This window comes from Platalea leucorodia (assembly GCF_965183815.1).
Source record: "Platalea leucorodia genome assembly, chromosome: 4".
NCBI lineage: Eukaryota > Metazoa > Chordata > Aves > Pelecaniformes > Threskiornithidae > Platalea > Platalea leucorodia.
In genome coordinates, this window is record NC_138826.1 from 1,027,550 (window position 1) to 1,042,189 (window position 14,640).

The 14,640-nt window shown below is 49.2% G+C and overlaps 1 protein-coding gene across 1 annotated transcript in view; it reads left to right on the forward strand.

The window, feature by feature from the left end:
* The window catches only part of STK32C (serine/threonine kinase 32C), a gene marked incomplete at both ends in the record, with an annotated part of 94,602 nt that overhangs the window by 53,831 nt on the left and 26,131 nt on the right, over nt 1-14,640 (forward strand). Inside the window, one exon of the mRNA XM_082308468.1 lies at nt 81-136. Coding sequence (XP_082164594.1) covers nt 81-136 — 56 coding nt within the window. The remainder of the gene's footprint in view (nt 1-80; nt 137-14,640) is intronic.

Genomic DNA, 14,640 nt, shown 5'->3' on the forward strand with positions numbered 1-14,640 from the left:
TCTCCTTGTCTTCCTTTTAAATATAAGATCTTTTCAGTAAAGCATTTACAAATTTAAATTCTTTTTTCTTTACCTTGTAGTGAACTTTGACCACTTCCAGATTCTCCGGGCGATTGGGAAGGGAAGCTTTGGCAAGGTAGGCTTGAATGCTTGGTCTTGAGTTTGCTTGTATGTTTTATCAGGTGCCTGCTGTTATCTACTTGCGGTTTACTGAAACAGTAACGGTGCTGAAATAGGCTATTTTTGTTGTTGGATGATGGCTGCTAAGCAAACACAGGAGAAATGTGTTCAGGGAAATACCTCGTTGTCATTTGGCATTGCTTTAATTCTTGGCATCTTGGTGAAACAGGTGTATTTTAAACTACCAGCACAATTGTGACCATTTCATGGCAAATATTTGTTGTTTTCTGTTCCCTGAGAGGATTTATGGAGGGGGGGGGCAGTAAGTCAGGAAGGTGCTGGGAGTTGTTCTGGGTGATTGACTGAGCTGGCACGATGTGGTCAAGGGGGTTCGCTGAAGCCCTGGGCTGTTTTCCCCCTCAGAAATGAGTTATGCTGAAGAGTTTTTGTTGTTTATTTTTAACAAGTTTTTTTGCCAAGCACGTGGGAGAAGGTGGGAGGTGATGATCAAAAAGCTGGATAGCTCTGGAAATCAGTTACTGGTGGATTTCCTAGTTTCATTCCTTTCTCGTTCCCTTTTTCACTGACTCTCGCTCAGTCCCTGTGTACAGAACCATTTGCTGCTTCTGTCGTGGCATTTTACACCGTTTGTTTGCACTGCAGGCACGAAGTTCGGTGTGCATGTGTGCGTGCACATGCATACGTCCTTGCCCACGCACGAGACTTCATTGCACTGGTACTGTTCTGTGGTTATTTTGTCACCTGCACTTTACCGTGCCCCAACAGTTGTTGTGCCCCCCTGTTTAGCCGAGACATCTGCACCCGATGGACAGGAGCTGTAGGAGTGATGGTGATGATTCATGAAAACTGCTGAATTTGGTTGTCGCATGGTGTGGGGCTTTGTTCCAGGACTGGGTATTGGGGCAGGGAAATGGGCCTTTGAGATGGTGCAAAGTGTGCAATGTTGAACTTGTGAAATAGCACAGACTAGTTCAGAGGATGGCACAAGCGCCTCCCTATCTCCACACGCTGCTAAAATAAACTGAAGACAAGCTGAGCGATCAGAGGAAAGCCGTATCCTCTGTCATTTCTTTCTGGTCTGGTCATCTTGGCTGGTTTCTCCTATCTTACTTTGATCAAAAGCTTATACCAGGAGGGTAAGAAAATCTGAAGCTGGCCCAGGAGATGAGCCATACTGTCCTTTGCTTTTTCGCTCTGCCCGTTACAGCCCTAACGAGGCAGCATTGCACCGGGCAATGGCCACGTGAGCAGCCTGACCTGCTGCATTCGATGCCTGGAAGCTTTGGTCGGATGCTTGGAAACTTTGCAAAAGCAGAAATTCCTCAGCAGATCTGAGACCTGTTTGGCCAGAAGAGCCCCCATTTTTACCGATTACTGACAATCTCTTTGTAAATACTTAAAATGTACTACGTAGCTTCAGTCTTGAGAAACAGTAGCAGTACAAAATCCTACCGCAGTCTCGATGCGGTAGAGTCCAGCTCTTCGTAGAGTCAAGAGAAGGGACATTGCTAGTCATAGTGCTGTCATTTGCGCGGCTTGCTAATGAAGATGTTTCATCGCAGCCTCAGTTAACTGACGGACGCTGAGGTATCTATTACACAGTTCTGGCATGCCCGGGGCACAATCTACCCATGTGAATTCCCGCCTGGCTTAGTTCTAAGTCCACACGGGATCAGGGCTAATGAAAATGTAATGCCGAGGAGTGGGCAAGTTGGGGAGAGGGTGGTTTTAAGTAGTCACCCATATTTGCAGCCATGTCTCTCGAGCAAGAAGAGGTGAAAGCTGGCAGCAGAGCTATGTCAGATTTCTGAGGCTGCTTTAGACGATGGAGAGTGATTAAATACAAGCTCAGGTCCTTCCTTCGGGCAGCGCTGCAAAGGTAAAGCAAACAGCAGAGGAAAGTCTCCCCAGACGCTCCTGGCGAGCAGGGGAGCTCTCAGGGTCTTGTGACTCCTGCTCGTCGTCACAGACCAAAACCTAACTCAAAATCTTGCCAAAAAATAGCAGCTACCATTTCTTTCAAGCTCACAGGAGAAGACTCATACTTCCAAATGTAAACTTCCCAGAGAAAAGAGGTTTTATTCTGTTGAGCAGCAGCACTTGGTGCTGGAAAATTAATTCTGCTCCGAACACGAAAAGGAGAAAAAAATATTCTTGTCCCAGGGCAGGACCTTTTTGGCTTTGAAGAGAGCTGCTCCTCATGGCTGCTTCCTTTTCTGTTTATGTTAAAGAAAGGTTAAGTCTGGCATGTAGCAGTCTATCAGGCATCAGAATTGTATGTACACTTTCAACAAAATGCTGAAATGATTCATCTGTCATCTTTCTGGATAATTATGTCAATATGCTAAATTTCCTTTGATACTGAGAAAAGCTTTTTACATCTACAAAGTCATTTACAACTTGCATTTAATTACAGAAAATGTAGAACTACCTACCTTAAAACTCGTATTTGAAATTTACGAGTAATTTAGTTGCTTTGGTTGATTTAGGCACTTATCTGCCCACATTCAGGAAGGTATTTAGGAGCCGGTGTCCCGTCCATCTCAAAATGGGGGTGTAGACACTCAGTGTGCAATGGGTGACCTGTGAAATCTGTGACGCCGCGTGATCTCGTAGTGACGGGACCTGGGAGGCAGCAACCTGTTGGGTAGCTCTGGGCAAGGCATTTGCTTTCCACTCTCGTTTTGTGCACCTCTCAGGACAGACTGTGTGGTCTTTGGTACAGGAACTGTACCAAATGAAGGAAAAAGGAACTCAGAAATTGCTTTTGAGGAGACTGGAGAGGCCCTGAGCTGTGGCTCTGGCATATCTGCAAAAAACGGCCAATTTCTCTTTCCTAGAGGTGTGTATAATCATCTTTAAGATATTACTGATCAAATGAAGGTCATGCTCAACCTATGTTTACTCAAATTAGCAAATGTGTAATATTTTCGATACATATTAGAGGTAATATCATTTGATTTTCAGTATTTTAATAGGAGCATTATGTTTCTCCTGTAGCACAGACTCCTTTCGCAAGCTGCAGCAGTTGCTTAGGTTTTAGCTGGTCCGTTGCCCTTACCCAAGGAGCAGTAGCCAGGAGAGGATTTCCAGAATGTGATGCTATTTGTGACCCCCTGTTTTAAGGGCAAACACGCTCTGGGTTTCATTACGCTTCACGAGCGACATGATGAGACCTGGATATCTCAGAAGGCATTGGTCGCATTGCAGGTGTCCTGACATCTCCCTTCTTAAAAATTGACCTCTCCTGGCTTAAGTCTTTGTCTGTTTGAACGCAAAGGCAGCCGAGGGAGTGTTTGCCCCCGTATTCCTCCTCCCACCTGGGCTTCCCTCTTGATTGTCCCTCGAATCAGCCACCGCCACCTTTTCCACAGGATAAAGAACTGGATAGCCTTATGGGAATTCGTTATTTTCACTTTACTGCTGTGAAGAAATAAAAAACATATCTGAAGTTCTTCAGCACCGATTTATGTCTTTGTCTGCTGTTGGAAATAGGGGATTAAATCAGGGGATGGGGGCTGGAATGAGCAGCAACCTGAAATGAAATTTTCCAGAGAGAACAATACGTCTCGGGGCGGATGAGCCGGTGCAGGGAGCCCGCAGGGACCTGGGGGGCGTTGCTTTCATTTTTCTTCTTTTTCTTTTTTTTTTTTCTTTATTTTGAGTAATTTATGAAGTTTTATTGGGACCTGTGAAGGTTCAGGGGAACTGTCTGGTAGTAAAGACGTTTTTATAGCTGGCAGGCTGCACAGGGAAGGCCTGGAGAACAGGGACAACCCCCCGGCCTACCGCTGCATGCGGCGCAGAGGCGGGAGGCGCGCGGGCGGCGCGCAGGGACCACCGCGGGGGACGGCGGCCCTCGGTACGGCGGGGCAGGCGCGGAGCGCCGCGGCCGCGGGCGGAGGCGTCCGCCTTCCCCAGCTGGCCGCCTCCCCGGGCCGGGGCATGGGGTGGCCCTCGCGGCTCAGGAGGCTGCTGAGGGGGCCCGCTCCCTGAGGGTGCCTTCTCACTGACCCTTCCAAAGAAACCTTGCTTGCAACGTGGTTTACTTTAACTTCATGATTTTGTTGCTTTAATAATTCACACAGCCTGGGGCTGGGTATAGAAAAGCTTTAATCCGTTTTCTAAAGGTCATAAATGCCCACCCAGTAGATATACTGTAAATAAAATTCCCTTAAAGTCTATTCTCAACTGAATCCCTCTTTGATACCAACACAAGCTTGATCCTTTGTCTTTTTTTTTCCAGCTTTATAAATGTTGGACTTTTCCCCCAAAAGAAAGGCTACAAACAATCCTTTGATATTAAAATACCACGGATATTTTTTGCCCTTGATTTTTCCTTTGCTGTACTGGAGCTTGTGTGAGGCCGAGGGCTTGTCAGGGCCGCAGGCAGGGTCTCAAGACGCCTGTCCCTGCCGGGCATCGGCCCCGGCACTCGTTCTCACGCTGGCGATGGCCCCGACCCTGGTGGCAGAGGGCACTGGGAGGACCTGCCGCTCTGTCAGGAGGCTCTGGAGGTGAAAATGTGTTTGCTTTTTAAACAGGCAGCGTGGTTAGCCGAGAGGGGACAGCAAGGGGCGTCCATGAGTCCCGGGGCACCAAGAGCCTCTGGTGTTTGACCAGCCAGCCCTGCCTGGGGGAGGTTTCGCTGTGTGGCCCCAGCCCTGGAGGAGGGAAAGGCTTTGCTTGCTGCGCCGGCGCCGTTCAGGCACCGTCCTGCTTGGGCCCCAGAGCTACACAGGGCGTTGTGCGGGATGTAACGGGTCCTGCGGGAGGGAGGTAGGCAATTGCAGGAGTAGTGATGTGAAGGACGTGCTTCTCCACCGAGTCTGGCACAGAAGCAGCTCCCGTGGCGGGGGGCCACGTCTGCCCAAATCCCTCGTCTGGCAGCCACCACGAGTGGGTGCGTGAGAAAGCACAGAGCACGTGGCGGGTGATCCTCCCTCTGATAAAACCTCCTAGGTAGTATTTAGTGATTTTTTTTTCTTTCTTGGATGTTGGTAACTTGTAAGTGTGTCATCAGTAAAAGCCACAGGAGAGAGAATGGCAAAAAATGAAAAGCTGAAGTGATGATGTCGTCCAACGCTACCTTACTGTCCAGATCTCGGGGCATGGGGGCAGCAGCAGTACAGTTACAGGGCAGAAAATGCTGCCAAATGATCTCGAGTGACGGAGTCAACGATGACTTCAGCTGGAAGGAGGCCTGGGACATGATACTGCGCACCCTCGCTGGGGACCTGTTTGGGGTTTCTGAAGGATCAGACTTCATAAGACAGTGATTTATAGTAAAAGCTGCCCACTTTTGTTATTATTATATACCCAGTGCCTTATTAACATTTGCATTAGAAACTGCCTGGGGTTTATTTCAGCCCCCGTCATTCCCTATGGATGAGTCACGCTGGTGTGGGATGGGAGGTGGGACGGGAGGTGGGACCGATGCTCCCGCCAGCAGCTGGGAGGCTGTGGACAGGAAAGCGGTGTAAGAGAGCGGAGGGTGGAAGCAGCCTCCTCCACCCAAAAACCACCTGGGCCACCCCTGCAGGTTTCCACGTGTGAGTGGGGACTTGCCCCAAGGCAGAGCGCCGTGGTGGGGTGGCATCGCCTCCCCTGGGGCTGCGCGGCTGCTGCATCCCCTGTCTCGGGCAGTCCCCTTGCGCGAGCGTGCAGGGAGGGGTATGGTCCGCTGCAGAGGGGCGCGCACGAGCGGCAGCTCCCGGGAGTTGGCTGTAGAGCGGGACAGCTTCGCTTGGTGTGCCAGGCTCACCCCTCACTCATACAGTTTCTCAGCTTGTCGCTCAGACAGCCTCTGTTCCTCCCGAATCCTGAAACCTGCTGGTTCCTCATCGTCAGGAGGCCTGGAGGAAAACATTGGCACAGGCTGCCCAGGGCAGTGGTACAATCACAGTCCCTGGAAGTATTCAAAAAGCGTGTGGATGTGGCGCTTAGGGACATGGTTTAGAGGGGGACCAGGCAGTTAGGTTAACAGGTTGGGCTCGATCTCAGAGGTCCTTTCCAACCTTAATGATTCTATAAAACAGGATGCTGGTTGCAAATCGTGGCATTTGAATGTGACGCTTACTGTCAAACAGGCGCTAACCCTGAGCTCGCTGTAGTCTGTCCACTGATTCATTGCATCGTGCGTCAGGGGACGTCTCCTTGTGTATTTTGCTGAAGCCTGTTCATGGGGTAAGGATGGCTTTTCTGGTGCCGTACGTGACGTCCTCTCTTGAGTCACAACCACACGTCCCTGCTCATGCAGCTCCTTCCTCTTACGCTTCCCTTCCTGGGCCGTGGCGGACAGGCAGAGCACGCTGGTTGTGCTGGCTGCACGCTGGGAGTTGAGAAGTGCACTGCAGGTCTTATGCACAACCAAGAATAAAATTTGCATGTGAGCCAATCTCTCTCCTTTATCCCGTACAAAACAACCCCAAAGATGTTTTCATTTGGTTTTCTCCCCCACACTTTGTAGATGTGCTCCACCTCGTGCTCGCAGAGCTGTTGGGGAAAGTGCCGCTTTACTCCTCACCCGAAGTTTTGTCATTTTCTCTTGTCAAGTCGTCTTTTGCCATCAAAGCGCCTCAACACTGAGAGGATCTAGTGCCTTGTTGCCAGAACAAAGCTTGTCTCTACTAACTCGTGTAGCAGCAGAGCCTGATTTGGTGTGATGAATTCATGAGGATTCCCTGGTGTCTAATAAGGCGGTTTAATGAGTGATGGAGCCTTTCCCTCCTTCTGGATCTCTGTCTTTTGTGTTGTCCAATTGGTTTTCACACAGCTGAGAGGAACTTTTACATCTTTGAAATATCCATCCATCTGTAAAATCTGGCTGAAACTGGCCAACAGTCCTAAAAGTCGGTAGGGGTGAGTGTGGAAAAAAAAAAATCCCATAACCTCATTTTCTTAGGAAAGCAGACACAAATGTTTAATTCATGAAGCTGTAAGCAAGTCCAGCAGACTGGATCCCTCCTGGCGTGAGCCTGCATTATAATGCAGCGGAGCTCCTCTTTGGGAAAACCGGAGCCCTGGGCTGCCAGGAGGAGCGGGTCCGGGTGTGACGCTGCGGCATCGTCCCCGTTCCACCTCCGCTGGGGCTGGCGCCGCTGGCAGCGGGGCAGGCCGTCAAGGAGATGGCGCTCGGGGCAGGCTGCTGCTGCGGGGAGCACCGGTCCCGGCTTCCCCATAGGATGCGCTGATTCAAAATGTCACAGCGCTAGTGGTGACGCCTCGGGATCCAGCGCTATTTGTGTGTCATATGTTGGCGGCGTGGTAAAGTGTCACTAGCAATTGTAGTGGTGGTAGGTGATGGAAAAGGGAAGAACAAAGGGTGCTGAGTGGCCCCGGCCCCTGTTTCCTCACTCTCAGCTCGCTCTCATTCTTTCATGTTGTTAGCCCCGGGGGTGTCACTAGTGCCTGCCTCTGGCATCCACCTCCAAGCTGGTTTTTGTTATTTTGCTGTGTTTTATCCTTCCCCTACCACCTCTGAACTGTACAAAATTAAGAAAAAAGGAAACATGAAATATAGAATGTTGTTAAGTTTTATATAATTTTATACAAATGTGGTTTTTTTACTTTTTATAAAAGCTAGCATGAAATGAAAAGGAAAAGGGATGTGTGTGTTTGTAAGTGCAACATTGAACCCGAGCTCGGTAGTCCAAAAGTTGGCAGCCAGGCAGTCCTGCTGAGGTGCGGTGTGGCGATGGCCGGCTGGGTTTCACGGGCCCGGTGGACGTGGCCCGGCACTGCTGGCCACGTGCACCCTCTGCCCACCGACGCCTGCTCCGAGCCAGCTTCATCCCTCTCCAAAACCGTGTGTAGCCCCGGGCGACGCATCCAGAGCCTGCCCGCAGCAACAAACGCCGTCCCTGGCACAAAGCAGCCTGTGTAACTGGGATGCCGTTAATCGAGTCTGTAAGGCGCAGGGGGTGGGAAGGTGGCACGGCTGTGCCCGGGGCAGCCCCACGATGCGCAGGGCAGTTGTACGCACCCGCAGCTTGCACGCCTGCCCGAGCACAGCGAGACAGACCACCCTCATTTCCGTGGCAGCGGGGCTATGCAGTCTCCGATGCCGGAGCCGGCGGGAGGGCCCTGCGGTGACATCCCAGCTCCACGCGCCGCTCTGGCTGGGGAAGCAGAGGAGCAAACAGGTGTAGCTAGCGAGGGGAGGCTGGAGACGCCACGCCGGCTCTGCCGGCTGCATGGCCGTGCCGCCGCGCGCCCGGGGGACGTGGCTGCTGGCAGCCGTGACCGGCACCTTTATAGACTCAGAGATGCCTTGTGCCAGAGCAGGTGTGTGGCACTCGTAATCGCCCTGCTGTTTGAAGGAGCTGCTTTTCACTTGCTCTGCTCTGCAAAGCAAGGATCAGGTAATTCCCGAAAACAGTAAAGGAGAGAGATGCTGCTGCTCCTGAGGCAGCCCAGCCTTCCTCAGGCCCTGCACCCTTTCTCAGGGCTTTCTCAGCCCTGAAGTCACCCAGTGATAGGCATATATACTGCTTTCCTACTGCAGTTTGCAAAAAGGTCATTAGTGGGAGGAAGCCTAGACAGCAAATCCATAATACATCTTCCACATGACATGTTTGTGTAAAGAGTATGAAGCTCTTGTTTGCTATAAAGAGTAAAATGATGCAGTGCTGTTACAACATAGGCAAAAGAAACAACTCCCAAGAGGCTACAGCTCAGTCCTGTGAGCTGGAGGCACGAAGCCAAGCTTTCTTAGGGGCATTTTCTCTTTCCTCCACAAAATCCCCTATCAGAGTCCCACAGTTGTCTCCAGCTGCCCCAAATGAGAGTGGCAGTGAAGTCCATGTGGATGGGAATGTCCAGCATGTTCTCATGCGCCCTTTTAAAAACAAGGTGGTTTTCCAGTTACCTGTGACTATTGCAGATGCATGTTTAGTTACTGTTTTTACTAACCCAAGCTTGCTCTCTGACAATTTAGGACCGCAGGCTGGACCCTCTAGGACATCTCTCTGCCATATTCTTTGGTTTTCCTTTACCACGTTATCTCTGCCTGGACTTGGCTGGCCCTTTGGCTCTTGTTTGTGGTCTTCTTCTGCCAGACAAAGCTCATGGTGTGTGTCCTGGGTCTGAAGGTAGCACAGCTTTCGTTCTTCATTCCCTGCTATCACTGCTTCTCACTATTTGCACAACAACTTGTAAATACCAGAGGAGGCATTGCAAGGGGTGCTGCACGAGAAGCCTCGGAGGCTGACAAACCCTCTGCTGGTGCTCCGAGCGCTTGGCGGAGCAGCCGGTGGCCCTCCTAGCAGGCGTGACCAACAGACACACGGTGGCTGCCTTGGTGGGGTGTGCGTTCTCAGTGTCGCTGCAGGGGCTTCTCTTAGTCTGGAAGCAGAAGCAACGTCCTGAAGTGAGCCATGAGGCTGCTGCTGCCCATGGATGCAACGAAAGCTTGCCATGGCTTGTGTCAGCAAAATTTTTTTCTGACATACATTACTGTGTATGCATCAGGGCTAAATAGCTATTCCCTGCTCAAATTCTTACTAGCTCGTACATGTGACTTTTTCCCATATTAAATTTACCAACAAAATCCTCACACACCACCACTACATCCCCCCCGCCCTGCCTAAGCCACAAATGCAATCTCATTTGTAGGTCTTTGGTTAGGGAGACCTTTTTATGGATTAACATATGCTGTCTGTTGAGTGGCAGATGCCTCTGAATCAAACACTGACACTTCCGAAGGGCCAACCTAGTTATGGGGTAAGGAGATGGAGAGCTAGAGGTCTTTGAGGGGAGGAGGAGATGTTACAGCATAGGAGATCTCCAGATGCTGCAGGAGTCTCATGGACTCTCACAAGAAAAACAGTGGGAGTAGGAAAAGGCAGAGCTGAGTTACGTGGCGTGGCTACAAAGAAACCCAACCTAAATGCATTACTGAATTTCATAAACTATCATTCATCTGTGAGGACAAAGAGCAGAATATTTTGGCACTTGATTGGATTAATAATTGGAAATCTGATTATTGTCGCTCTTCTCCCCTTGCATGTCTTCATTCTTTGCTGCGTTAGGGAAGGAGGAGGGTGACTCTGGTGCAGAGGGTCTCCTCTGGCCCCAGCCCTCTGTGCGTACCACTGGAGCGGGCCACCTCGCCGCCAGCAGCCTGTGCGTGCTTGTAGTCCTGCGCTCTCACTCCAGCACAGCATCCATCTGTTTATTTATTGAAACCTGGGGGACGCGTGGCTGCGGGGCACAGAGCTGTGTTACGGTAGTCCTGAGCCGCTCCTGATCTGATCGCCCACGCTGCCCATCGCATTGATGGCAGCAGACACAGAAGAGTGAAAACTCTGGAGGTCATGTTCGTCTGGCATTACTCTTAAGAGAAGCGCCAGTCCAGCTGTGCTCAGCTGGAAGCCACCCAAGAGGCTGTGCCTTGTCTTGGGCAGCGGTGGTGTCTTTACCTGCCCTCTGTGCCAGCCGTGCAGCCAACGTGCAGACTGATGGCCTAACACGTCCGACGTGAAAAAGTCTTATTTTTAAAGTAAAAAGATGTGCCCTGCTTTGCTAATGTTAATTATACATTTCTCAGTGGCTTAAATATGACCAGCATTTGGATCTTTTTTTTGTTCTGACAAGCCATCAGACAGCACACCCCCACAAGCTGGTTAATTGAACCAAGAGCATGGGGTGTTCCAGCATCAGATGCAGGATTTGGCGACAATAAAATTGAAGCTACGTTGGACATCAAAATCATCTACAGGTCCTTAGAAGCTGCAGCTTATGAGTTTGGGATGTTCTGTTAATGCTCATGGTTGGACAATCCAATTACAAACCACTTAATGTCATAAATGATAAGGAACAATGTCCTCTGTTCTTATGAAATTATGAATATATCAGCATGATACAGCAAATATTCCCTAAGCACTTTTATAATAGTTTATTAAAGTAATTATGGTCTGGGTTTACCCAGAGCATTATGGGGTGTATCCATTTTGTTACTCTAGGCAGCACCATAATTCAATGATGTGTGCAGAAGGAGACTTTCTCTTTTTCCTCACATGATGTATTTCTTCTTGTGGGTTGGATCAGCATTCAAAGAAGTCTGAAGTTCATGACTTCCTATTTACATGTCTGTACGCTTTTTACAAACAAATCTGTATCTCACAGTGATTGTACAGACACAAATCCCACGAAGCTGTGCTGAGTACAGTTCTGTTCTTCTGGTTTTTCTATGGTGGATACAGGAGTGCCCACAAGCCAGTAACAGGCAATTGAGATTTTCTGTGTCCCAGCAATGAACAAAAAGTGGAACATGAGAACTAGAAACAGAAGCTGATGCAGCTGGTACGCAAGGAGAAGAGAAGCTGTTGTTGTAATGGTAGATCTGATTGATTGATGGAACTCTGCCACAGCCGGAGGGACTTCCTGCCTGTGTTGTGCCCCCGAGCCTGCAGCACCTAGGCGAGATCCGCCACGGGACAGAAACTTCTCGTGAGCCAGACTTCCTAGGAAGTGTCTTTCCGCTGGATGAGCACATGATATGCTTGCATTCCTCCCAGTTTTCCTGCCTGCCTTTCTCCTATGAAACTGCCTCTTTTCCAGCCTTTTAAGGACAGGTAATGGTTTGCCTTGTTTCCCAGAGGAGCCATGGTGATGGATTCTGGAGACAGGAAAAAAGAGGATGTGGAAAAAGTTGTTGTGGAATATAGGTGGATCAGAAAGGTTGTGTGGAGGGTTGGGTGTTCCGTGTGACGGGGCTGGGAAGACCATGAGAGTGCATTTCTTGTTACTTCTGCTTGGGATGGCGTCTCCTCCCGCCCACGGCTGCCGTATTGCCCCGAGCGGCACACCGACCAGCTGAGCCTGCAGAGACCTCTGTGTCGCTTTTACGTACCATTTCTACTTCATTTCTGTTTACGTACCGTTTCTATTTTGCATGGCTTCGGAGTTCGGTGACCCTCCGCATCAGCCTCTGAGCGCCTTTTCCCGTGTTCCTCTGCAGCCTGGCCTTTTGTCCCTGTCCCCACGCTGGCGAGCACGTCCCAAGGGGTAACTCAGTAGTGATGCAGGCAAGAGATGCTGCTTTACTGCCGTGGAACTGAATCTGAAAAGTACAACAGGATTTTTATTTGTATTATCCTGACCTGTGGAACTGGGTTCTACTGGAAGAGCCATGATAGACAGGTAGATAGATACGTGCATATGCATACGTATACATGCCTGCACAAACACACAGAGCTTAGGATGGTTATCAGGTGCTGCCTTGCTTTTGTGGGCCATTGGCCCCCAAGGGAGGATGCACCAACATTATGGATTTGATCACATGTATATGGATCATATCATGCTGTTTCTTAAACTGTTTCATGAGCCAGGTCCCCTGTATGGGTATCTGTCCTTCAAAAGCAGCACGACATGTTGCTGACAGACGATGTCCTTCAGCAAAAGGTCTGTGGTTTTCTAGGCAGGCTTTATTTATAACTCTTTTACCCTGGGCAGCAAATGAGCCTTGCAGTCTCACTGCTTAATTGTAGTGCAGCAGCTATACGATTTGCCTTATGAATCTAGCCAGGTTGGCCTCAGCCATGGTTATTTATGGTGTTGCTTAAAACCGTTATGGCTGACCATATTCCTAACAAAATCTAGGGGTCCTGGAGTCATTTGGTTTAAATACAGGTTGTGCTCTGGGACTTCTCTGCTTCCCGTTTCATTCTCTGCCCAAGACTGGTGGATTTGGGGGGAAGAGACAGCAATGACTAGTTCTCGTGCCTCAGCTGTGTTCTGTTCTGTCATGTAGGTATTTGCTCTTTTTTTGTCTCTATTGCTATAACTTTCTGCTAAATACTGCCTTCGGCATTGGGGAAACAGGGAGGCGAAGAACGGGCAGAGGGAAAGGTCAAGCTGCTCAGCCTGTCACGAGCGAAAAGCTTCTGAGAAAGTGGCCATGAAATAAAGAACAAGTTTTGTGAGCAGCATAAGTAATGGGATGTGATTTTTGGTGGATTTGCGTCCCGGAATGCTGCTTTCCTCTGTCTGTCTTTCCATGAATAACACCGTTGGCCATCCCCAAGGTGCGGTGCGGGTGCTGTCGGGGCAGCGAGGGGCCGTCAGATACAACCTAGCAAGGGTCGCCTGCTGAAAAGTTCTAGACGTGTTTATTTATATAATGTGGATAGCAAAAATACTAGCTGTTTCAATAGTCTCATAAAAGTAAAATATTAGGAATGAAAATATCGATGAATTCTAAATTTAGTGCTTTCCATTTTCACACAAACTGGAGATTTTGTTTTCTGAAATAAAACCTTAACTATAGTATCGCTTTGACAATTGCAAATATGCTTTTCTACAGTTTTAGACTTTTTTTATTCTTACTGACCCATCACAGTTGCGATAAACTGTATTTTTTCTGTATGATCAGGAATTCTGCCTCTGTCAGGAAAACACTCTGGCCTGTAAACACATGAGTGTTTTTTAAAGAAAGAGAAGAAAGGAAAGTAACAGTATTTGTTAAAGAAAAGTCTTTTGTGTCTCTGCTTTTCACTCTCACCTCCCGTTTAGTTACTATTTATGTACAAAATCCACCAAGAATCCTTCTGTTAATGTTGTTCACTCACGGAGTTGCAGTAAGATTGTTGTGCTGTATTATTGCTTTTGATCTAAAAATTCTTTTTAAAAGTAAGTGCTAAAAATTCCTCTAAGTAAAGGGCAATGCAGTATAAAATATATATCTCTTCATATTCAGCAAATGATGCAGTTAAACCAAACCGTACTCAAGATTAAATAACAAGCAACCCGTTCTTCACAGCTGCCGTTCTGACAAGTGCCATTTAGCAAGGGTGTAGGAGCTTTGTTTGGCCGCCACTCATCTTGTTATGAAATAGTGCCCGACGTGTGCTCGTTGCAGAGGTCCGTGCGTCGTGCTGCGTGCCGAGGCTCGCGGCTCGGCTCTGCTCTACCTTATTTCCTGGCTAGAGAAATACATTCAAATGCAAACTTATAGGGGAATGCTTGCGTAAGGTGAGAAAACTAGATTTTAGCCCCCTGCTATTATCTTTTGGCTTATCAGAGAGAATAAGGTACGCAGGGTTGTTCCTGGGCAGAGTACTCCAGTTGGAGACCTTTCTCAGCAGCAGCTCCTCTTCTGGGTGGTGCCTCTAGGATCGAGGCAGAATTTAAGCCGTGGTCAAGCACTGCTGCTCGGTGGCAGTGGTGAGCTCAGGTATTGATCTGCCCCTTCCCGATGCCCCGTGCCATTAATCCAGCGAGCACAGTTTGCTACGAAACCCATCTGCTTGCCATCGGGCACGCAGGGCTAGATGGGGTAGCTGCTGGCTCCTCTGGGCGGCCAGGCTGAAGTCACAGCGGTGACTCAGCTCGGTAAGTGCTGTCTGATGTTCATGGAGACATGCATGATGGTGGGCCACTTGAGGGATGGTGAATATCTCAGCACAATTAATGAGTGGAAGCATAAAAGGCATCCGTAGATGCCTAATGAGTGAGCCGCAGTAGGAAGATCCTCTTCTCTGCTGTTGAATGCTTGAA